Source organism: Colossoma macropomum, unplaced genomic scaffold, assembly GCF_904425465.1.
Source record: "Colossoma macropomum unplaced genomic scaffold, Colossoma_macropomum, whole genome shotgun sequence".
Classification (NCBI taxonomy): Eukaryota; Metazoa; Chordata; class Actinopteri; order Characiformes; family Serrasalmidae; genus Colossoma; species Colossoma macropomum.
Window position 1 is genome coordinate 11,813,075 of NW_023494800.1, and position 25,626 is coordinate 11,838,700.

At 39.9% G+C, this 25,626-nt stretch overlaps 1 protein-coding gene across 1 annotated transcript in view; it reads left to right on the top strand.

Annotated features, from left to right (window-relative positions):
* whrna (whirlin a) overlaps positions 1-25,626 on the top strand; it is a 125,393-nt gene that overhangs the window by 98,095 nt on the left and 1,672 nt on the right. Inside the window, exons 6-12 of the mRNA XM_036589009.1 lie at positions 2,073-2,285; positions 5,005-5,223; positions 7,285-7,317; positions 15,315-15,386; positions 17,715-18,207; positions 19,794-19,960; positions 21,564-21,686. Of these exons, the coding sequence (XP_036444902.1) occupies positions 2,073-2,285; positions 5,005-5,223; positions 7,285-7,317; positions 15,315-15,386; positions 17,715-18,207; positions 19,794-19,960; positions 21,564-21,686 (1,320 nt within the window). The remainder of the gene's footprint in view (positions 1-2,072; positions 2,286-5,004; positions 5,224-7,284; positions 7,318-15,314; positions 15,387-17,714; positions 18,208-19,793; positions 19,961-21,563; positions 21,687-25,626) is intronic.

The window sequence follows — 25,626 nt, forward strand, 5'->3', positions numbered from 1 at the left end:
AATTTCACAAATGTGCACAAATTAGACTTTAGCAAAAATATACACAATTTTCCACTTATGCCATATGCAGTCGATCAGCCAAGACATGTTTGGTGTCCAATTTTTTCTTCTTTAGTTTTAAACTGAAGCTTTGAGGCTAAAGAAGCTAACAAGCACGACAAGTCGATAGTCACCCAAAAGTTTCCCGTAAATGCGTCCCAAAAATTTCTCTCAACTTGCACAAACCACATCCAGTTCTTCATGTAAATGTGTTGATGTGGTTTAGGGCACAGTATGACTTACTATGGACCATACAAATAAGCAACACGTAGCTCCATGTAGCTGAATGCTAGAGGCAGCCATTTAGACTCTGTTGTGAGTCCTCATTGTGTGCATAAGAGGCATAACAGCACACAACAACTTTTAGCAAGAGACACAATGTAATCATTTTTCATAGAAAACTAGTGTAGTTTTAAGAGTTTTCACAGCAAAAACACAATATTCACAGCCCAAGATTAACAGTTATGTATTAATAGAAACAGCAGCTACTCTGTAGCACCCAAACGCCTGTGTGATGTGTGTGCACATTACGGAGAGAGTTGTAATTCACCACAGCAACTGTTGTTTAAATGGCTACTTCTAATATTTCGCTATACAGTGAAGTTTTGTTCATTTGTTCACCGTTAGTCATACTGTGCACTAAATCACATTAAGTCCTGGAAGACCTGGATACAGTTTAATCATATGGGGAGAAGCTTTGGGGATGTATTTACAGAAATGTTTTGGGTGACTATTGACTTCTAGTGTTTGTTAGCTATGTTAGCCTTGTAGCTCTAGTTCAAAACTAAAGAGGCAAATTTGGACACCAAACATGTCTGGCTGATTGACTACATCTGATGTCAGTGGAACACTGTACGTTTGTTATTTGCCAAACTGTTCCTTTAATATGAGATCAGCTGCCTGTGTTTTGAGTTTCTGTGCGGTTCTATGTCAGCTGCTCAGTCTCTTTAAAAATGACAAGATAATACCTGATTTCTTTTTATGCCAAACTGCACATGCACACATATTTGGATATATGATGAATTAAACAAATACTAAGATATCCACTTCCATCTCCACTTAGAAATATATCATCTATTGGTCATATCACTGGAACGGCACATGTAAAATCTGTAACACTAAAAAAGCTTTGATAAGTCTGAGCCACATTGTTATACAGATGCTTTTCCGTTCTAGCCCTGTGGCTAGCAACTTTAAAGTGCTGGGTTTGATTAAAGAGCTACAAAAAAAGCTGCTCCCAAGGAGACAGGCCACAGTGAGAGAATGACGGAGGAGAGGAGGAGAAAGAGAGCGGGGCAGGGGAGATGATATGTGCGTTTTGGTGAAATATAATCTACCAGTTTCTTCCCAGTTTAAGTCTGAGTGACATTTCAGTGAAGTGCTTGTAAATCACAAATATACTCTCTGAAAGCTGGGAGTGAGCTGATAGGTGATTCTGATGAAACAGGTTTCTTTCTGTTTTTTTTACTTTACTTTTATGATTTGTCTTGTTACAAGTGAAGGAAAAGAGTGCAATAAAGATTCATGAGAACATTTGATTCACATTTTGTGACTTTATATGTCAGAAATATGGGATAATGTTCGTTTTAGGACAGTGTTGCTGGGTTGCATGCTTGGTTACAGTTGAAAGTTATACCTCTGCCTTTACTCTCCATTGTATTTGATCCATTTCTCACATATTTTAGAAATATTTAAAGTCCTGTCATTTATATAAGTTCACTGCTATAAGTTTTGTTTACCATTAACAACTATTTGATCTTGTTGGAGGACCCTGCAATGACCACTTTTGAGTCTTTCTGCTAGCCATCTATAGATTTTAGCTGGTATCTCTTTCTAAATAGTACACATTCTGGTAATGGTTTCTTTTTTAAAGAGACTATAACATTCAGATCTGCCATTTAGGTCTCATTGTTTGGTCTGGACAGATGTGTATCCTGTTTAATTGGAGCTTTGACAGCCTCTACATGTGATGATCTCCCTTCTCTTCCACCAGTTTTCTTTCAGCTCCTTTATCTCTCTCTCTCCATCTGCAGGCGGGTTTTTATAAAGGAGTAGCAGGTTCTCAGGTGACTCTCTCCAGTCTGGTGAACCAGAGCAGGGCCATGCTGGAGGAACAGGCCAGACACCTGCTCACTGAGCCTGAGAGACAGACAATGAGCTACTACATCCAGGAGTATCGTGATGGACACATTGGAGTTGAACAGCTGGTCATGGCTCTGTTTGAGCTGCTAAATACACACGCCAAGGTTTGTGTCTGTGTGTCTGTGAGTTTTGATACTGATAGTCTTTGTGTCAGTGACTAATTGTTGCCAGTGGCGATGATTTGATTGGGCCCAGTGGGCCTATGCATGTCCTTTTTCATCATCAGCCCACCCAAAATGACTGCTCAAGTTCACTTTCAGTATTAAAATCTCGCCAATAAATAAATAAACTGAAACAAATAAAAACACACTCGCTAAATATATGACATATATGAAATTCCATTTTTGACACCAGTTGAAATTTCAGTTTAATCAGTAACCATAACTGTGAGATGTTTGCTAAGCACCGCTCTCCCCCGAGTCGCCAGCACTCTCGTAAAAACCCAGCCACAGTTTCAGTGCTAAATCTAGACACTTTTAGTTTATGATTATGAGCATTAGCAGTGATGCTGTCAGCGTTTTGGAGATGAATGCAGGACCATTATGTGGATTTGAGGATTGGAAGCATATGAACACGTCTTGTTTTAAGCATCACAAAACATTTGATAAACAGTAAGTATCCAAATCTGAACATGGCACAATCATCAGCCAGCTCATTAACACAGAAGGTGTAAATGGGAGAAATCACCAGCATATTAAGGTTATGCTGGTCATTATTGCTCCTGTGAGCAAAGCAAGATGTACAAAGCCAAAAGTTTCATTTTGTGTTATGAGCTCTGAGTTTTGTGTGATTTTGCTGATTAGCTGTCTGGGGTCACATGCAGTTAGCCATAACTGAGATGGTTGCACTGTTTAGCTTGAGTAGAGCTTTTATTGGACCTGAAATTTTGGTCCGAACCCAAAAACAGCCGGAGAATTTTCTATCTGAGCCTGATACTCATATTTTCTTCTATTACTGTTAAGCTTTCTTGCTTATCTGTAAAGCACTTTGAGATTTTTCACAAATATGAAGTATAATACCTGATAGCGCAGTTACTCTGTAGTGACAATAAAAGCTGTCAGTGTGGATAAATAGCCATCAGTGTGGAAAAATATAATAAACAGTAATATAAAATAGTATGCTTGAATTCTGCTTGAACAAATTTATTCATTAAATAGTGTTTTGAATAGCATCTCAGTGCTTTTTTTAGTTTGGATAAACTTTCTTTACTGTGCTGTTCTCATGCTGTGCAGTACTGATACAGCGAGATGTTAACTTCACCTGTTACTGAAACTCAAATTGTGCACATAGAACATGTTACCTAGGACATATATAACATGTAACATAAAATAAAATTTAGCCAAATGACTCAAACATTTTTTTGGCTGCACTAAAATGTACTTTCTTGAATCGCTTCACTATATATTACCCACTTTCTTATGAGTGCGGGCCTAATGACCTGCAATGCTGAGTGGGTGAGGGGGTGACTCAAAAAATATCTAACCTAGTAAAATTAGTGAAAAATAAAGTTAAGAGTTAAATTAAAGTAGTGAAATGCAGGTAAAATCTGTTAGAAGTAGAAGGCAGGATGTGAGAACACGAACATGAAATTTGAGTCTGGCCTGAGCCCTTTGTTCGTATGTTTTTAAGAAATGATGTCCAAACCTGATATGAGCAGACGGGTCCTGTAGATTTCGGACGAATATTTCAAGCTCCGTACTCAATTTGAGGAGAGATGCATGGGGATGCCATCCCCTTGATTAAAAAAAAACAGGCTTCTTGTAGATCTTCCCCTTTCCGTCCACTTTTGCATTAATGTAATGAGATATCACTAAAGATATCCACTACCGATATTTTAACTCCATCCATATTTTAGCCCCCTCCCACCCCTTTATTCGCTTGAACCCACTATCCTTTTTTTGCAGCTTTTCTCCCTGCCCACAGGAGTCAAATTCAAATTCAGGCTGCCAGTAAATTTGTCCACCCAGTGCAACAATCCTGGGACCACTACTAGTCATAACAAAACCTTTTATCTCTAAAATTTTAACTTTATAAGACAAGCAACTCTAACAACTGTAATTTATGTTGATGTAAAATATCAAAAATATTTTTGACCAGGGCGGCACGGTGGTGCTGTGGGTAGCACTGTCGCCTCACAGCTGGGTGACCTGTGTGGAGTCTGCATGTTCTCCCGGTGTCTGTGTGGGTTTCCTCCGGGTGCTCCAGTTTCCTCCCACAGGCATGCTATATTGCCCTTAGGTGTCTGTAAATGTATATGTCTGTGTGTCTGCCCTGCGATGGACTGGCGACCTGTCCAGGGTGTTTTGTGCCTTTCGCCCAATGACTGCTGGGATAGGCTCCAGCTCCGCCCATGACCCAGAAGGATAAGCAGTTTAGATAAATGTATGTATTTTTGACCATTTCTAGTGGCCCAGTGATCATAAATTGTCCACACAGTATAAGGGGCACCTGAAAAATATGATGTTATGAAATTTGAAATGACTGCAACATGGAATCACCACCTCTGTGTACTCTCTTGTACTGTCTTCCACCTTCTATCCACCCCTTTCCCATCGATTTGATTGCCTGACCGAGCAAGATTTATAATAGAGCTTTTCAGACTTCATTTTCATCTCAGCATATGCAAACAGTCTCTGTGTTGACTCACAGCCAGGTACACCCCATATCAGACTCAGATTTATAGATGGCATTAGAGCATCTGGTATTAAAACTTTGCTTCATCGTGCCAGTGCAAGCAGAGCCTCACTGCTGTGTGTGTGTATGTGTGCGTGTGTGTGTGTATGTGTGTGTGTGTGTGTGTGTGTGTGTGTGTGTTGGCTGCAGTTCTCATTGCTGTCAGAGGTGCGGGGGCTGGTGAGTCCACAGGATTTGGAGCGGTTTGATGCACTGGTGCTGAGGAGGGAGATTGAGGCGCTGAAGGCTCGGCAGGGAGCAGCAGGAGCGGCAGCACTTCACCCAGACTCCTTCTCCATGGTCTCCTACCCTGACACACTGGCCTCCTCAGCCAGCTACATGACCAACACTACGCTCAGCTCTGCACGGGTAAGTGCATGAGTGTTTTTAAATATGAAATGAGAAAGTTTTTTAAATTGTTTTCCCTCCTATTTTCAGTTTAACCCAGTTGAACTGAGCGTCTCGCTGGTGATTCATTGTGAGAATTTGCCAAGGCCCCCTAAACTCATTTAAAACTACTGCCAGAGGAGTTACAGCACATGCACATCCACATTGTCCACAGTGAAGTGCTTATTACTGATTGGGTTTATCAAGTAAAACCGGTGTGTGACTTATATTCCTGTTCATGCATGTGCTTAGTTAGCTTGAAACAAACTACATAAATATCTACAAATTTTCAGCCTTGTTGAATCATGTTCCCCACCCCCCCAACCAGAAATGCCAACACACTGGGCATGTAGCTAGAAAACACAGATTTTTTTTTTTTTATTTTTCCCCAATTTTCTCCCCAATTTAGTCGTTTCCAATTCCACCCCAAGTTAGGACTCCCCCAGTCACAGAATACCACCAGCGCTAGGAGGGAGAAGGCTAGCACAGGTTTGCTCCGAGGCCTGTCAAGCACCACCTCATCTTTTCAAACTACGTCATCTAACAGACGCCTGCGCTGACTAGCATCATGCTGAGTGATGGGGAGAAAGGGGGGCCATCCTACCCACCCAGAGAGCGAGATCAATTGTGCTCTCTTGGACTCCTGGCCACGGACGGCTGTAGCATCTCCAGGGATCGAGCTTGTGATCTCCTGATGATAGGGCCAACGTAGAAAACACAGGTTTAATGGGGCTATAACAAGATGGTATGGCTTGATATTATTTAAGTATTAAAACTAGTGTTTTACAGAAAGTAACATGTTGTTGATGTTAAAAAAAAAGTCTTCAAATTGGCAGCTTTACAGGAGAAGGCAAAAAACATTCTTTACTTTTAAGTTAATGTTTAAGTTTAAGTTAATGTAAGGAAATTCTACGCCAAGCAATTTTGGAACATTTCCATTGGCCCATTCCTCATTAAATTTTGATACAATGTTAAGCACAAATTATGTAGAAAATAAATAAAAAAGATACTTTTTTTGGCAGCAACAGTATGCAAAACAGAAAACTAAACTACAGCACATGAAATAATATCACTATAGTGTTTAAAAGGGTTAAATGATATCATCACTGTACAAAGAAAACCGTGTATCTCCATTTTTATTGATTATGGACCAATAGAAATGCTCCAAAATGGAATATGGAATACAATATCTTTACATTAACTTACATTAAAAGTTAAGAGAGTTTTTGCCTTCTCCTGTAAAGTTACTATTTTGGAAATACCTGTTTTTCTTTGGAGAGCAATGATGTGCTTGGTTAGTATCTTGGTTGTACATGTCAGGATGGGTGTGGTTCTTTGAATGTACAGATGTCCAATTTTGTTAATATAATCTGTATATATAGTTTAGAATAACAAAATCAAGTAAATTAAGTACTGACTCAGCATGTAAAACCTTCATGTTCCGCAAAATGGTAACATCTAAGCAGAGCTGAATTTGCAAATATTTCAAAGAAAAACGACATAAAAAAGATGAATCGCTATTTATGCTGGCTGCATGCAATAAACATAATTTTTCTTTTTTATTTACAGCACTACTTTACTCACTGTGATGCTTTTAAAATGTGGAAAATGGTTAAGATGCCTATCCGTAGACCACAGAGTGAGCATGGTGTGTGTGTAATAGTGTACTGCTGTGTGGGTGTAGTGGGGTAGGGTGATGGATGTCCAGAGGGTACCTCTGAGTGATAGGGCCCAGGCTGACTGCTACGTGGGTGAGTGAAGGGTTTTGGGAAAATAGCTGTCCTGCTTCAGTTTGGCCTCTTTACTGTTATGATTCAGTCTGTCTCTCTCAGTGAGCCGCAGTTTATGCTCCTGTCAGCTGGTCAAGCTCTCGCGGTAGGAAAAGAGCGATTCAGAATACAGCTTGTTAATCTTTTGGGTGCACGCTGTGTGTGTATAACAGATGGATAAGTGCTTTCCTGCTGAGTTTTATAGCCTGCACACCCCGGGCATAGATTTCAGACACTGTTTTAACACCCACTATTTCCTTCTTCATCCAATCAGGAGAGACTGCTGTGGTTGATTGATATGATGGAGGTAGGGCAGTTAAACACCCGTTTTACACATCTGATATTGTTTGTTTGCGGTGGTCTGTTCCTGACGCCTTTCTTTATTTCTTTCTTTCTTTCTTTCTTGCTTTCTTGCTTTCTTTCTTTTTCCTTTTCTCTTTCCTCACACACATATTGAGTGATTGTGCTGTGGCTCTAGGTTGATTCCGCTTCTTAATCTCTTTTACAGATGTAAACACACAATCTACACATACAGTACTGTGTAAAAGTCAGAGCCCATCCTTCATTTATTTAAAATGCAGTCAAAACAGCCAGTAAGTACACATTATCCATTTTCCAGGAGGTGTTTCTGAGGAGATTAGATATAAGTTAATTCATTTACATAAGGAAGGGGAAAGTCAAACGAATTTAAGTGGAAAAACAGAAGTTTCCATAACTGAAGAATCCAAACCTGCCAAACCAGGCAGCAGTGTTATGTCTGTGGAATTGATTTTTTTTTTTTCATTTCTTGCAAGCAGGTACCCAGACATTTAACCAGCCAATTAAACAATGGACGGTCACAATTATATAGGCTGCACTGATGCCAAGATTAGGCCCAGTCCGTACATGACGAGTGACAGGTGTAACAGACATGATCATGTAGGGATAGAGAAAAATAGGCAGAACAGAATGTTCTAGGTAAAGTCACTTCACATGCATGATACAGTACACAGCACTGAATATATTAGCATATAACACAGTACTTTAACCCATTACACAGCAGTACATTCCTTTAACAGATATAGAGAATAAGGGACTCTAAGCAAACATGTAAGACCTGGTAGACCACCAACTGTCCCCATCAAATAACAGTGCTTGAAGCTTTCATCTTTGAGAGAGGAGAAAATCAAGCTCTACTTGCTTCAGATCTGAAAAAATCCACAGGTGTTTCTGTCCATCCTTCCACTGTGAGAAAAAACTCTACGCTGTGGGTCTGAAAGGTTGTCAAGAAGCCCTTACTAAGAAAAGCAAATAGACAAAAAAGAAGACAATTTACAAATCAAACAAACTGGGGTATTTTCAGAATAAAGGATTGACCACTTTTAACTAAGGTCATGTGGTCTTCGTTGTCTGTGTTCAATATGACAACAAAATAGGATAGGAACCAAATGTTGCTCTCAGGCCTCTTGGTTGGAAGCGTACAATTGTCCAAAATGTCTTGGTCTGCTGAAGCATTAAGATTTCCTTTCACTGGAACTAAGGGGTCTAGGCCAACCCCTGCAAAACAACCTCATAGCATCATCCCTCCTCCACCAAACCTTACAGTTGGCACAGTGCAGTCAGGCAGGTAACGTTCTCCTGGCCAAACTCAGACTCATCCATCAGACTGCCAGATAGAGAAGCGTGATTCGTCCCTGAGCAGAATACATTTCCACTGCTCCAGAGTCCAGTGGTGGCATGCTTTACACCCCTGCCCCAACCCCCCCAACCCTTAGGCTTATCTTAATCTTAGGCTTGTATGTAGCTGCTCAGTGATGGAAACTCAATTTGTTAAGCTCATGATGCACAAGTCTTCTGCTGATGATGCTTCCAGAGGCAAATTGAAACTCGTTGGTGAGTGATTTAACAGAGGATGTGCTTCAGCACTCGGTGGTCCCACTCTGTGAGTTAGCGTGGTCTACTGCTTTGTGACTGAGCTGTTTTTGCTCCTACATGCTTTCATTTTACAATAATAGCACTTACAGTTGACTGGTGCAGATCTAGCATGACAGAAATTTCACAAACTGACTTACAGCAGAGGTGGTATCCTATGACAGTGCCATGTTTAAAGTCCCTGAGCTCATCAGTATGACCCATTGTACTGCCAGTGTTTGTCTATCAAGACTGCACGGCTGTGTGCTTAATTTTATCCACCAGTTAGCAGTTGGTGTAACTGAAACACCTGAACTCAGTAATTAGGTGGGGTGTCCCAGTACTTTTGTCTATATAGTGTATATATAGATGGGTATCAAAGTAGCATATTAAAGGAGGAGTGCAAACATGTTAGCGGTAAACTGTGTAGAACATTGGGGTAAAAGTGTCTCACATCAGCATTTAAAGAATTTCAAGTGCAGGTGTGCAGAAATGGCAAAAGGGTGCGTGGTCAGTCTACAGTGGATTGTCTAGATTAGGCCCAGTAGTTGCTGGGGAGGCATCAGTGCATAGAGTATGGTGATGGTGAAATGGCTGTGGTACTTCTTGTCAGATGCCAGGAGGGTGAAGAGGCCATAAGAGTGCTGGGTGGGGTTATCCACAGTGCTAGTGGACTTGTGGATGCAGCATTTGTGGAAGGAGGTGTTGATGGTGGGTATGGACACTCCAATGATCTTCTCAGCTGCCTTTACAATTTTCTGTAGGGTCCTGAGGTCTAAGGTGGTCCAGTTCCCATATCAGACAGTGAGACAGCTGGTCAGGATGCTCTACACTGTGCCCCTGTAGAAAGTTAGCTCAGAGCCCAGACTTTGGTGGGTTAAATATATTTTTCTGCTTTTTTCCTAAAGCTGAAAAGTGAATAAATTTGCTGTTTTGACTAAAAATGAAATAAATGAATGGTAGTCTCTGATTTTTTGCACAGTACTATGTGTGTGTATGTGTGTTTATTCATACCTATACATTCTTACTTGCACTCATTCTCCTATAGAAATAGCATGACTCCCTTGTGTGCTTTATTGCAGTGACTGACTTGAATATCCAGGTGTTTGTTTCATGAATGAAACATACATTAATCAGACATCAGTTTGAGGAGACTCAAAATGCAACGCTCTGTTGAGGTCCTTCTATAAGTGTGGGTGTTTTATATGCATAAAAAACTTTTGTTCCCTCCAAATGTTGGTGAGTATGTTTATATGCATGTAACCCCTCCACTCTTCAGTATCTGCATGAAGTCAGGCTACTGCAGAAGCTGCCAGTCTAAACAGCATTAGCAGCAGTGAACATCAGGCTTGGCGGAGCACAGACCAGCTCGGCTCTGCTGGTGATCCGCTCCCTCTGGGACTCACACAGAGCCCTCATATTGGCACGGTGCTCACAGCTCTGTGGCCCCTGTACCATAAGCAGAGCACGCAGCTCTGTCACTGCCGATAAGGCTTCCTGACAAAAAGAGAGTTTGGAGGGAGGGCTTCTAGCTCTCTGCTTCACTGGAGCTCAGCAGGGGATTGTGGGCAGGTGGAGGACCCGAGCTGACTTTCTGATCCACGGTTTCAGGCAGAGACTGAAGGGAAGGTGAGAGGAGGTAGATAGTCAGCAGGGTGGATGGATGGATGGATGGGAGGTGGAGATGACTATGATGCATGAGGTTTGTAAATCTTAGTTAAATAAAGGACATGTAGAAACATGCCCAAACTTCGCAGGTGGAGGTTGGGGGTCCGAGGGGGCTGCAGCACCCCCAAATTTGCAACTGCTAAAAGTTATTCTGCGTATAATAAAGTCGTATGTGTTTGTTGTGGGGTGAAGTTTGTATTTTTATTTATTTATATATTTATATTTTTGTCATGTTTATATATTTTTAAAACTTTCACTAGCCATGCACTGATATGAGTAAATGCTGCATAACATTACAGTGAACCAGCAAGTTGTAAGCTAGTTCTGTGACTCCAAGTGGCTTAGTTTGTTTTTGAAGCCTACAAAATTCAGCTAATGTTATAACAGCCTAGATTTTGGATGCATTTGTTTTTTTCCAATCATTAAATCTCCAATTCAGAGTGCGTCCAAGTATTGAATCTTCAGGGTGTAGCTTGGCTATGGGTGTGACACACCAGATATCAGCAATCTGGTTGGCCACCGCTCAACTGATTTGCATAAAGTTCACACAGAAGAATGAGGAGAGTGAGCAGGGTGTCAAAAACACTTTACGTTAAGGGTCACAAATTAATTTATAATTATGTGCTAATAATCAATTACTCATTATTTCTATATTAATTAACTGCTCATTAAGCAGTGGTTACTGATTAAGGATTAGTAATTGTCATTAATTCACAGCTTATTTACTCATTAACTGTGTACTAATGGTGGCTTATTACACTGCTAGTGAACTGATAAGTATGTTTACTCATATAAATAAGTAACATGAGAACTACCAAGTCCTTATTTGTTAATCACGTTGATTATCTGTTAATTAATCTACTGATTTATTGTTATTAAGGTGAGCATTTTTATCTAATTATGGTATAAACTCTTGATTAAGACTTGAGTAGTTACTCATATCCTAATTTGTCTCTACTTGTTTTGTGTCCCCTTAATGATAGAGAAAATATACATACATAATTAATTATTGTTTATTCCAAATTATTCTACACAATAAACTGAACAATCATTCGTATTTAAACATCTCATCCAATGACAGGTTCTTTAGGGATCCATGGTACCTTTTCAAAAAGAACCCTCTTGGCACCCTAAAATATGCCAAGATATAAAATAAGATATTAAGATAATAGTATGACAGATATTGTCACTATGTACATATTTCATTCCTATGCTTTTAAAGGGAACTGTCTACATACGTCTTTGAATAAGCAGCTTGTGTTTAGGCCTAACCTGCGTGTCCTCTGTGATTCACAGTGATATAATGCCCTGTATAAGCTGCTCTAGTACAGTAGATCACTTTACTTGAACGGATACATAAAAGTAGTAATTAATGGTCAATATGATGTAAAGAGGTAATTAATGGTGAAAGACAGCTCTGACAACAGTGAAGCAGCTGAATATGTGGAGGTGAAGAACAGTGTTCAGTCAAGCCCAATGACTATGTCCCCTATGACACTGCACAGGAGAGGAAAATGTAATAATAAATAAGTAGGCTAATTTTACTTATTTATATGAGTAAACACACTTATCAGTTCACTAAGCAGCATTTAGTACAGAGTTAAAGAGTAAATAAGCTGTAAATTAATGACAAACTGAACTTTCAGTTAACAGTGTTCTCCATTACTAATCACTAAGTACTTAATCAGTAACCAATGCTTAATGAGCAGTTAATTCATATATAAATAATGAGTATGTAATTACTTATTAGCTTATTATTATCAATTAATTTTTGATCCTTAATGTAAAGTGTTCCCAGTTCCATTTTAAAAGAGTACATCACTGTGTGCATCGTGTATATTCTGCTTAGAATTTCTACACTCCCAACTCCCTCATCCGTAGTTTCTGCATGATTTATCAGCCACCCCCTACCCTTTAAATCAGGATCAGGGGACCAGCGTAGGACCACCGCTGACCAGATATTATTTCACTGGTGGGTTGTCCTTAGCACAGTCCTGACACCAACTTTAGCAGCATTACTACAGATGGGCTACAGTCAGTAACTGCAGTAGTAATTACCTAATGAAATGACTGAAGAGTGTAGGTACAAACTGGGCATTCCTAATAAGATACCAGTGGTATACCACAGTGCTGTATTAACACTGTAATGTATTGATGTTAGCAATACATTTTTTTCCTCTATGAATCTGTCCTGCCAACTGACACATTTCAGGCCTATAGACAGAGTGATAGAGCCTGCGCTCTCCCTGTGAAACGATTCCAAATGAGACCATCTATTTGTGACGCTGGAAGGGTGCCTGTGACCCTCTATCAGCATTTTTTTGGTGAAGTATTGCAGCTGTGATGTCTGATGTCACAGGCGTTTATCTTCCAGCATCCAATCTCACTTTCTCTTAAACAACACCGCTGAAGTATAGTAGGCTGCTTTGACTGCTTTTTAACTGAACTTTCACTCATTTTTTTAAATTCAGTCATTGAGATGTAAACAGAGTTATTCTGAGTGGTTTAATATGAAATGGTGCGTTGTAAAGAAACTCAGATTTCTTTACAGTGGTGGTGATAGGAACAAAGGGCAACATCTACAACACAAATATAGCCATTTTATTTACTATACAAACTAACAGTGAACCTACACCTGTCTTCTGAGTTTGTATATCGCTGTTGTCAGAACAAAAATCTCCAAAATGATAACTTTACAGGAGAAGGAAAAAACCTACTTTACTTTTAATGTAAGTCAATGAAACTTCATTTTGCGCCGTTTCTTTTGGTCCATTCTTCATGAAATTTACACACAATATAAAGGTCAGCAGGCATTTTTAAATTATGTCAAAAACTGAAACATGACAAAAATAGAGATGCACAGTTTTCTTCCGACAGCAGCGATATGTTGATTATTTAAAAATAGTGAAAAAAAGGTTTTCTTTGGGGTTATGTATTTAAAAACACTGTTTAGACAAAAACCTTATTTCAAAAACAATTATAAAACAACGTCTCAGGTATCAGGTAGCATATTGCTGGGGAAAAAAACATATATCTCCATTTTTGCCAATTTTTATTTATCTAGGTCATAGGAGCTAGGTCATAGCTTTAGATGCCTGATCAAACCACTCTGAATGATTGCTTACATATTAATGACTAAGTTATGTTGATTTTTTTTTAAATCCATGGAATGCACACACCATTTAACTTACTTATTATTGAATGGTCCTCTGCTCAACTTTAAGAAGCCATCAGAGCACTTAAGTTCAAATTGTTCACTATACTACGGGCAGTGAGTTCCACTGTATAATGAAAACTCTTTCTTAGCACCGCTGATAAGGAGAGGAAGAAATGCAGACATACAGTATAATGCAAATGAACAAAATGCAAAATTACCAAATAAAAATGGAAAAGTGTGAAAAAGTGCAAGTTTTATTGCAGCAGTTGTGGACATTGTAGTGCTTCAACAATAAAGTACCATATGCATAATGTGTACAAATTAGATAACAGCAGTTCTGATTAGCACTTCTGAAGGATATCTTCCCAGCATAAGTGGGTTACTGTAACACCCAGTGTCATGTATATGACTTTATTATTTAAAATGTTCCCAAGAAGCCATTAAAACAAGCAAAACACCCACCTACACACGCAGACAGGTTCGTGAATCTGACCGCAAATGAATGAGCCATAAGTGCTTTCTGTGCTTGCGGTGAGCAAGCAATTAGAGTTAATTGATGGGGCTTTTGTTTTGCTAGGGGAGTGCTTTAATGAGGAGCAGCGCAGGACTGAACCCACCGGGCTGTGAAGAGCACACCGCAAAACCTCCCTACCATTCATACTGCACACACACTCCTTAATCAGGACCTGTGTGTGTGAGTTTTCATATATTTTGAGGATAAAAAGGCCTTGAGTTTGTAAGAAAGAACTGGATTAACCTACAACGTCAGGACCAACAAAACACTCCAGACTGTATTAAATGAAATATAAGTGAGATCGTTTTTTTTTTAATCCAAGAGCAAAACCATTTCATTTTTGGACCTCGTATCTCCATTTTAGGCATTTTTCAGTTTTTTGGAAATAATTCGAAAATATCTTTTGCTCTTTTCATTATGCGTGAGTAAGGACCAAAAGAAATTAGTTGGAAAAATGTCTGGCTCCATTGAGTAACATTAAAAGTGAAGTAGTTTTTCCTTCTCCAGTAAAGTTATCATTTTGGAGATACAAGGTTTTCTTCCGACAGCAGCGATATATATATATATATATTATTACATATATATATACTTACTTATATAATACATAATAGTATGTATATAATATGTGTATAATACATAACATATTAATATTTATATTGTTGCTATCGGGACAAAACATACCTTGTATCTCCATTTTTGCCGTTTTTCAGTTTTTGACATAATTTGAAAATACCTGTTGCCCTTTACATTATATATAAATTTCATGATGAACGGATCAAAAGAAATTTCACTGAAAGTAAAGAATGTTTTTTCCATCCCCTGTAAAGTTATCATTTTGTTCCAAAAACAGCAAGATATATATATATATATGTATGTTATTTTTGATCCTCGCTCTGAGAGATGCCAACTCAGCTAAGTTTGGAGTGAACATTTGTTTCATAAATAAACACATAGTTGTGTTCGGCTCTTTTGGACTTTTGCATGTTTATGCTTATACTTATGCTTATGCTTTCCCCTTTTTTCTCCCATCTCCCCCCACTCTCTCTCTCTCTTTCTCTCTCCTTCTCTCTCTCAGAATGACAGTGTGGTGGAGAGTAATGGGGAGGATGTTCAGGACGGTGGGAACGCCTTGCCGGACGTCTCTCTGGTGAGCCTTGTGGTCAGCCACAGCACAGAAACACACACAGGAGGAGAGTGGGCTCAACTGGAGAAACCGCGATGGCTAGAGTCCTCAGTAATTATACATCTAAGCAATGTGGTGCAGAGTTTGAGGCATGGAACGGAATCTGGAAGCTTCTTTGTGTAACTGTACAGTGCCAGTGGTTCTTGTGTGCTGCAGGGGAAATTAACTGAGGCAACAAGAAGGCTTTAGTAAGTTTGAGGTTGAGGCCCATGGAGAGGCAGGACGAAGCAGATAGAGAGAGGTTTTGGTAAGTTAATGACATGGTATGTGTGGTTCTCTGTTGGCTTCCTGTTGGGTGAGGGCTGAGTAGGAAAGACAGGTGCTCTTTTGTCGAAGTAGCTAAGTTCTGTGTTAGACCGCTGATGAAAACCCATCAACCTGTCATGGCTCTATCAGACGTTTCCACGGCAACAGACACCATCACACCGGGGTTCGTGCGCACGAGCGGAGTTTCCCCGCGATTTCTGAGAGGCAGGAAAAACCACTCAGACAGCTCCTGCTCACCCTTACAGCCTCTGATTGTTTTCTCTCTCCAGCCACTCCAGCTGCACCATCCATCCAATTTCTGCTCATGTTTCTGATTTGCTTTCCTTTTTTTCTTTTGTTTGTTTTAGTTTGTTTTGTTCCACTTCTTCTTCTACTTGCCCTCTGGTTGAATGAGCAAATCGATTACTTAGCGCAAGGACGTCTAAATAATTCTATGCTGTGACACAATTTGCGTGTGGAGTGTTTTAGAATGTGAACTTGTGGTTAGTGTGCAACACTTTCAGTGTGTGTATGTGTATTTGTGTCTATACGTCAGTATGTATGTATGTGTGTATATGCGCTGTAAAACACTTTTAAAAGAATTTACCTGATGCTTATTAATTACACCTACCTTGTACTTACACCTGTTGGCCATTTTATCAGATACATCTACCATTTAGATGCACTAGGTTTACAGTTACTGACTGTAGCCCTTCTGTTGAGGCACAGTTTTGACTAGCCATCCTCTAACTCATGCATCAATGAAAAGGGACCACCACAGGACCACTGCTAACTAGGTATTGCGTAATGGACCATTCTTAATGCAGCAATGACCCCAACATGGTATGTTAGTGTGTGTTGTAACGGACCGGCATTGTTGGAGTTTTTAAAAGTCTCACTGTCACTGCAGGGTTGAGAATAGTCCAATAACCAGATGTATACAACCAACAGTGGCCCTGTGGTCAGAAACTGATCACCAATGAAGGGTAAGAGGGTGGCCGATGCAAATTATGCATAGAGAAATACAGTGGTGAACCATGACTATTAGAGCTAGGCCTGTGGTTCAGTCCATAAATGTCAAAAAGCTGTCAAAAACAAGAACAACAGCAAAAAAAAACTCTACACTAAAGCTAATTTCTGCTAGCGACTCTATGGGTTTCATTCTGTAATCTATTTGAAACTTGTAACAGACATATTGACATATATTTTACCTTGTATTATCATTTTTACAAGGGCCTTTTTCAGTAAAGAGCCCTGACATACAGCTGCCATAATTTCTTTCCATTTCAAACTAAGAGATAGCTTGCTTGGCTGTATCTACCTAGATACCACAGGAAAAAATGCTGATTGGATAATTTTCAAGTATTTAATTCTTTTGTTTCCCAGTAAGTGTTAGTTTTTCAACAATACTTGCAAATGTTAAATTTAACAAGCATGATGATTATATTAAATAAAAAAGAAAAAAATATTACAGTTGTTTTTTTTTATTATTACAGAAATTATTAGGTCTTTTGTGAAAACATTGAAGGCTCTGAGGGTTCCTCACTGGAAAAAGATCTACACAAGAGCTGTAATTATAACAGTCTACATAATGTACAAAGTCACATGTCTAAGGTGTGTCTGGTACAGTGGCCAGTCAGTATTCACTGTCTAAAAAAAACCCTGCTGTGTTTCTATGGCTAGTACACCCATACCAGGACAAAACATACTTACATGTCACTACCATTGTCAACCACTCAAATAATATCTGGTCAATGGTTGTCCTGTGGTGATCCCTTTCTATTGATGCATGGGTAGAGGGTGGCTCTCAAATTGTGCAGCAACACATGGGCCACAGTCCGTAACTGTAAACCTACAAACGTGCATCTCTTTGTTAGATGTACCTAATCAAATGGACATTCAGTGTGCCAACAAGGAAAGTGTTTCTAATAAACTGGCAACTCTTGTGCAAAACATCTTCCTAAACCATTCTGAATGCCTCACTTCACTGTCTCCTGAAGTGCAACCTGTTTAATTTAACATCTGATGCCTGTGCTTTCATCCTAGGATGATATGGGGTCAACATCAGACTCCCCTCCCTCTTTCAAACCCCCTCCTCCCCCTGCCGTTCAGCGCCGCCCCAGCCGCAAGTCCGGTCCCAGCAAACGCCCCTCTTCCGGGTCCTCCCAGTCCGGCCTGTACTTTACCGCTCCCTCTCACACACCCACCAAAGACACCAAACACTCCAAACACCCCACCTCGCCCCCCGATGCCCCAAAGAAGGAGGTCCCTGTGGCCCAGCTTTCTATGGTCAGTCAGCACTCTATTGGCCCTTTCCCCCGAGTTCAGTCCCCCAACAGGACCAAATCTGCAGCTGTGCCCCCAAATCCCCCTCCAGCCCCAGCAGTCCCAGCTCCCTCTGGCCCCCCTCCACTCTCTAGCCCTGAAAAACCCACCCCCTCCTCTCCAGCCTCCAACCAGCACTTTGTCATGGTGGAGGTGCACAGGCCCAATGCAGAGCCTGACGTGAACGAAGTCCGCCCGCTGCCCCAGGCCAGAGGTGAGGAACATAAGCCCCGGGGTAGTTCATGAGGAAAGCTTTACAGATTTAATGGTGCTTTACCTCAAACCATCAGGAGTTATTACTGCTGTTTTCCAATACATTTGATTGTAAACCTGTAATCCCATAATTAATTATATTATTAATTCAGTGTACATTCGATTTACACTATGTAACAAAAGGTTTGAGTCTGCACTAATGCCTTTTTCCCATTTATTTCAATATCAAGAAATGACAAAACATTAAAATAGATGGTATTTGTTTCTGCAAAACAAGACTACACTCTTGAAAAAGATGGTTCTTCAAGGGTTGTTTAGTAAAGAAAATGGTTCTATATAGAACCACAAACACTCAACACTTACCCTTTTTGATTAAAGAGTTCTTTGCATCATGAAAGTGTTCTTCAGATTGATGGAGAATGTGCTGTAGATGGTTCTATATAGAACCTTTTTAAAAAGGGTTCTATATAGCACCCAAAAGGTTATGGGTGCAATATAGAACCCTTTTCAAAAAGGTTCTATATAGAACCATCTACAGCGCATTTTGAAGAACAATGCATGAAGCCTTTAATCGTGTAAAGGGTTCTTTGAGTGTTCATGGTTCTTTATAAAAAAAAGCCTCAAAGAACCATCTTTTTTAAAAGTGTGCACAACATTAGGTTTTCGTAAAATTCAAAAATAATAATGCATATCTTTTCCTGCTTAAAAACACAAATATGGTATTAAATGAAAGTTTACAAAACACACTTGTGACATAATTTCTCATCATGTTTCAATGAGCTACAAGTGAGAACTAAATTATATCAAATGACATCATGCTTTATTTCTTGCTCCTGATAACTACTAGTTAAAGCTGCACTATGTAAGATTTTTTGGTTAAAATTGAAAAAAGTAGCATTACTGAGCCAGGAGTGAAAAACACGCTAAAATATGATGTGCATGTGCTGCTGCACGTCACCCTGTAAAGCCTGAAAAAATCATTTAAAAGTCAGAGGCGTCGAGCGGATTTCAGGAGACGTCATACGTGTTTATGTATTAACGTTACATTCACAGACTCAAAAAGCAGGTCTAGCTCAATGTTTAGGCCTCAAATCCAAAATCAACTTTATTCTGATGAAGATATGATGACAACAGTAGACACGTCTTTTACCAAGTCCTGCGTTCTCTTTGAATACTCTTTCAATGCACTCACAATCAATAGATTTATCTGCTCGGGTGAAGAGGGCTGAAGCACAAATGACATTACAGTATGTTCATTCGTATGTTGCGTGCAATTACACTTTTCCACCAGAGAGGTCTCCAGATCCCCAAATCGTACATAGTGTAGCTTTAACATGAACGGTCATGGGTGGTACACTGATCTCTCTCTAGCTCCAGTTTAGTTCTGCATTAACACATTAGTAGCTCTAACTCTTCATTGCAGTGCAGTTTGTCTGTTTTATTACGTTGCTCTGTATTGCCTGGATCATGCATTTCACTAGCTGAATATTATCAGTGAATGTAACATGAGAATACAGATTTCTCACAGCACACAAGGACACATCTCATTAGTATGTATGTGACAGCTTATGTGTGTGTGTGCTGCAGGAGCCGCTCTGTCCCAGTTGTCTGACAGCGGACAGACGCTGAGCGAGGACAGCGGAGTGGACATTGCAGAGTCTGGACGCCTCAGCAAGGAGAGCAGCCCTCGTCCTGCCCGAACACGACCTCCGAGAGAGAGTGCAGGGGGAGGGGAGGGGAGCGCTGTGAAACCGGTGAGACCGAAAGAGAGAGAGAGAGTGAAAAGATGTGAAAAATACCGAAAGAGTCAAAAGTCAAATTAGGCTGGCTTTACACTGTGAGTCTTTCACGCAGCCTTAGTTGCTTGAAACCTTTAGGAAACTAAATCTCAATTGTGTTGTATAACGTAAAGTCTCCTGCAACTTAAAACGTTTCATGAAACGGTTAATCAAAATCTAGATAAGGTACCATGTGATCACGTTAAACAATATAATTTTGGACACCTTGTGTGCTTAAAATTGAGGTTCTGTTTGACATTTTTGGTGAAATGAAGTTCTGTACATAACAGTTAGTGCTAATTATTGTTGCTGTATTGAAATTATTTGAAAACATGTATCGCGTCTTTTTTGTATTTTTAAAAAGCAAAAGTTTCCTCATGGAAAATTGCATCCATTGCATCCATGGTTTTATCTGCAGTCCAATCAGTATGAGTGTGGGATCAAATCAATCAAAATACATGGTTTACCAATGTACCCAAGTTCTTCTATATAGAGGGCTAAGTAGCTTGGCTGTGATTAAGGTTACACTAAAGCAAAAATAGTATTTAGTTTTTTCAAACAATTCAAAAAATAACAGTGGTAGAGGGTAAGTTGAAAGTATAGGTAATACTGATGACTGACAAACTAATGTAAAATACATTTTTTCTCAAGTTAGAACCAGCTAGTGATACCCATTGTTAATGTTAGTTAAAGTTAAGCAGCTCAGTAGCCAACTAGAAAAGTTATCACTACAAAGTGAAGAACTAACTAAAAGCTGAGCTCAAGAAATACAGTTTATTCAGCTAATATGGTCATTTTCAAAGGTTTGCTAAGAAATAAAATGCTAAAGTTTGCCACCTTAACTATGTATTTTTACACAACTTGCAACTAGCTGCAAGGATGTTTTGCCATGTAAAGCCAGCCTTGGAGAAAAGGTCTGAGAGATGTATGTGTGAACTGAGGAATTGTGTGAGCAGTGTATGTGCTTGTTTATGCGTCTTCGTTCTTGGTAAGGTAGAGTGTTTGGATTCAGAGCACAGGAGGTGAATCGAGTGAAACAGTGGATTGAGTGAATCAGTGGATCGAGTGAAACAGTGGATCGAGTGAAACAGTGGATCGAGTGAAACAGTGCTTGACTTAATTATGATTTGTTCTATAATCTTTTAGCACATATATTTTGTTATTTCCTTTTTGTTTTCACTGTAAGTTGAATCATCCCGCTTTATATTTGTTTCTCATTCACGAGTTTCCATTCTCATTTCACCTCTCATTGTAGAATAGTCTCTTTCCTCCCAGAGCGAGCTGAGCTATGTGTGTGCATGTAGAGACACTATTGCTCTTTAGATGAATTGTGCTTGGCAGTGGTAGACGATTGTGAAATTGTTCTCCTGGTTCAAGCAGGGCTGTTTAGAATGATCAGAGATGGGACGCTTTGTTCTGCTGTCAGATCCCCACAGAAAGCCAAGTCTGTTATCAAAGCCAAACGTGTGCGTCTTTGTATCGCTCTTTCGCTCCCATTTCTCTCTGCTATTCATCGCTCTTACTTGCTGTTCTCTGCTCTCTCCTTCCGGCGGTGTATATTTGTTCATGGCTACGGCAGCCCGGTCTTCTGGAGCCCACGTCCACTCTGGTGAGGGTGCCGAAGAGTTCCAGCACACTGGGTATCGCCATAGAGGGAGGGGCCAATACACGGCAACCCTTGCCACGCATCGTCACCATCCAGGTGAGTTTAACACACGTTCACACATTCTGCCGTGGCCTTAGTGACGAAGATCTTGCTTTTCATTTTGCCATGTCAACAAGTTAGGGTGTTCACACATGTTGCACGAGCAATGTATTCCAGACAGTCATATAAACTATAAAAAGCAATGATAACAAAATAACCAATAAAAACACCAAATGCACATTCTACCTGTTAAATAGTTTGTATAGTTCTGTGCAAAAATCACAGACCGCCCTTTTGTTTATTTAATTTCCAGACAAAACAGCCAATAAGTACAAGTTGTTCATTTTTTAGTGGCTGCGTTTACTTGCAAAGACTTTTGCCAGTTTGATTAAATACATTCCGATTATAGATTAAGACTGAGGTGTTTATATGCTCACTCTACTCAACAATCCGATGGAAAATCTCCAATCTTCTGTTTACATTCACACTACAAGCAATCCGATCCAAAATTGTGCATATGCATAGAGCACTACTTAGTGTAGATGTTGCCATGACAATGAGCATCACGTGAGTCCAGTCAAAGTGAAACGAGCAGCAGTGTGTTTGCAGCTGGTGCACTTGTGTTTTTAATTACTTTAAAATGATGGCAGACTCAGTAAAACAGACTTCAAATGTACTTCTTAAAGACGTGCAAGAGGAAGACGTCATGCTCTGAGACACATGAGCTGGACACCCTTCCCACTGCCGTCTTTTAAAGTTCACAGCATAAACTTTGTCGTCTCTTCTGCAGACCAGTTTCTGCTCCCGCCATGTTGAACGTTATAAACTTCCGCTATGACGTGAAACGTGCAGAACATACTTAAACTTTCCGATTGGGAATGTAATCAGATACAGTTGTTTACATGGTTATTATTCTTCTGTTAAACGGATTTTTTACAGGATTACCCACCTCATAGAAATTGTATTCCGAATGGCCTTAGTCGGACTAGCCTATTCCAATTGAGGTGTTTACATGAACGTATTCTATTCTGATTAAGCTATTGGTCGGATTATTAATGGATTATTAGGCTGCATATAAATGTGGCTGCTGTCAGAAAAAAGTGAGAAACATATGTAACAGAAAATTACACAAAAGCCCCAAATGTTAAGCATAATATCAAATCAGGTCTGCACCCGACTGCCACTTTAACTCTTCCATCCTTCCCATTTTGAACCCAACAAGGTTCAACAGTGTCCTCCCAACAAAAGCTGCTCCCAAAGATGTCAGTGACATTATACTCCCCTTCAAAAAGACACCAACATTCAGAAAAGAAACTACCCAAACTCACCTTAGCTGCCTCAGAATTTCTTTCTCTGTGCATATAAAATAATTAAAAGAGATACTGCCAAAACCGGATCCCAAAAAATTATTAAAACATAAGACAATGGGACCCCTAACAACCGTGCAAGACCTGGTAAACCACCATCAGATAAACAATACTTAAAGCTTTCATCTTTGAGAGGGAGGAGAAAATTAAGCTCCACTCTTGCTTCAGATCTGGAAAAATCCACAGGTGTTTCTGTCCATCCTTCCACTGTGGGAAGACAACTCAACACTATGAGTGTGAAAGGAGGTGTAACTGTCAAGAAGCCGTTACTGAGAAAAGAAAATACACAAAAAGAGCATTTGCTCTAGAACACCAAACTGGACTTCTGATGTGTTTTATGGTCTGCATTTGTAATTGGGATTTCTTGGATCACGAGAAGTGGAAAGTACAACCAACAGCTAAGACTGAACTTTGCAGGTGTTTATAAGAAGCATGCAAATAATCCTTGCAGATTTCTTAACATTGATATATTAAATACTGAAACTTGTGATATTAGGTTTAGTTGTTGAGGATCCTGTGTGATTTTCTGTTTTGTGCTATTTTTCCTGATGTTAAAATGAATAACTTGTTCTAAATGGCTGATTTGTCTAGAACTGAAATAAATGAATTGTGGTCTCTGACTTTTGCCCAGTACACTCTCAGAAATAAAGGTGCGAAACTGTCACTGGGGCAGGACCCCTTTGTCACTGGGTTGCTACCCTCAAGGGTACATCTCAGTACCTTTAGTCAGGAAACATAATTGTACCATAATCCATTGAAATTATATTTTCTACGTTTTATAGACTCCACACACCCCTGTCTCGACTCCAGGCTTTTTATTTTATTGTTCTGTTGTTCTGATCAGGTTATGAAAAGGTACAAATACGTACTTTTCACCTGGAAAAACCTATTTAAGGTGCACAATTGGATCTTAAAACCACTGTTCTACCTATGAGGGCACATTTACATTGTTTGTACCTTGATGAACGAAAAATGTACCTGCACAGACCCTTTATTTCTAACAGTGTACAAACTTAAAATGCTTGCTCAGTCACAAACTGCAGAGGTAAACTAATGCAACATGCTCTTTTATCTTTTTATTAAGCTTTATGTTTAATCTTAAGTTTGTACAATCTGTCAAGCTTGCTTATAAGCAGTGACAGTTTCTGGCATACCCGCCATACCGTTCCGCAGCAGAAGCGCTGCGTGTCAAGCTGCAGAATCAATCACTCACACAGTAGTATGTGTGAAACAGGCCTTACACTTCTCTTTCACTTAGACATTACAGTGGTTACATTGCCACATCCTTTGCAATTGAATGTGAAATGGAACAATGACTCTCTGGTTTTCCGGATTGGGCATCTGGTGGGTTTTTGCGGTTGATTATACCATTTACATAAAAAAAAACTGTCATGTCTCAAACTCCTAAAGAGTGTGGGACAATGCCAGGGAGAAAATAGAAGGCCAATTATGAGTTCCCTACAGTCCGTCACATAAAGGCCTAATGAGAGCAGGGGCAGCTTCACTGAATGAAATAGAGACAAAATAACCACATGGGGCACGGTTAGACAGCTAGACATAAATGACATGGAGCTCCAGTGGAGGGTTGCTATAGTGTAAGAGCCAGCTGATTGAGAGCTGTTTTTGGTTACAGTGACCTTTCACTTCTTGTCTCTCCCTGTTTTTGTTTTTTTTTTTCAGTGTAGCTGTAAAACAGCCTCCCTCAGTTGATGTTGGTTTGTTGTTCAGCTTTGCATCAACACAAATGGTCTTGGCTCTCATCCACACATGAATAACGTGCCTTAATTCCTTTAGGACTTACTCAATAGCATAAGGGATGGTTTAGAAATCAACGCTAGTGTCTTTTATATCATAATGCCGTGGAGGCTCTGTGCGGATTGGACTTAATTTCTAACACATCTTCTAGGCGCTTTGGTCTAAATGACTTTCCTGGGTGAGATGTGGCGCGTGCGAAGGGGCTAAAAGCAGAACCGCTGAGAGAGTGTGTCTGGAGGTCGGCAGCAGGACCTCTCGCTGCGAGGTGACTGCGTGTATTATGAGCAAGAGAGAAAGCTGCAGCTCTTAGAGGCTAATGCGCAATAAAAGAAGCGCTGATTAATGTTGGCTTGGCTACAAATGAACACGCTCTGAATAAAAGACTCAAAGAAAGAGACGGAAGGATGGAAATAGCTGTTTTAATGAAGAGAGAGGGAGAAAGAGAGAGAAGCTAGGGGAGACGAGAAATGGCCAGGCATGAGTAGGTTTTAATTCCCTGGCTATGGGCGGTTTATCAGTATTGTAATGGAAACCAAACAACAGCAGCAGCTGTGGAGCAGATAGCTTTTGTTTTTTCCCCATTTCTGTGCCATTTTTATTTATCTCTTAAGAACTCAAGGCATAGTATTCAAGCAGAAAAGACCACTGTGGAGATTTCCATTTTAATACTGTACCACTTCTGCTGGAATAGTTTCTTCCACCACGTGCCTTTTAGAGCTGAATATTTCCAAGCTGATGACCAGTACCTGCATCGTTCACCTGGGAAGCATTCAGTATAACTTAGGCAATGAAAATGTGATATATTAAGATTTGCTGATTAGAAGATTAAAATTGCTAAATTGGAAACGAGCAAAACCACAGACTCATAAAATGTG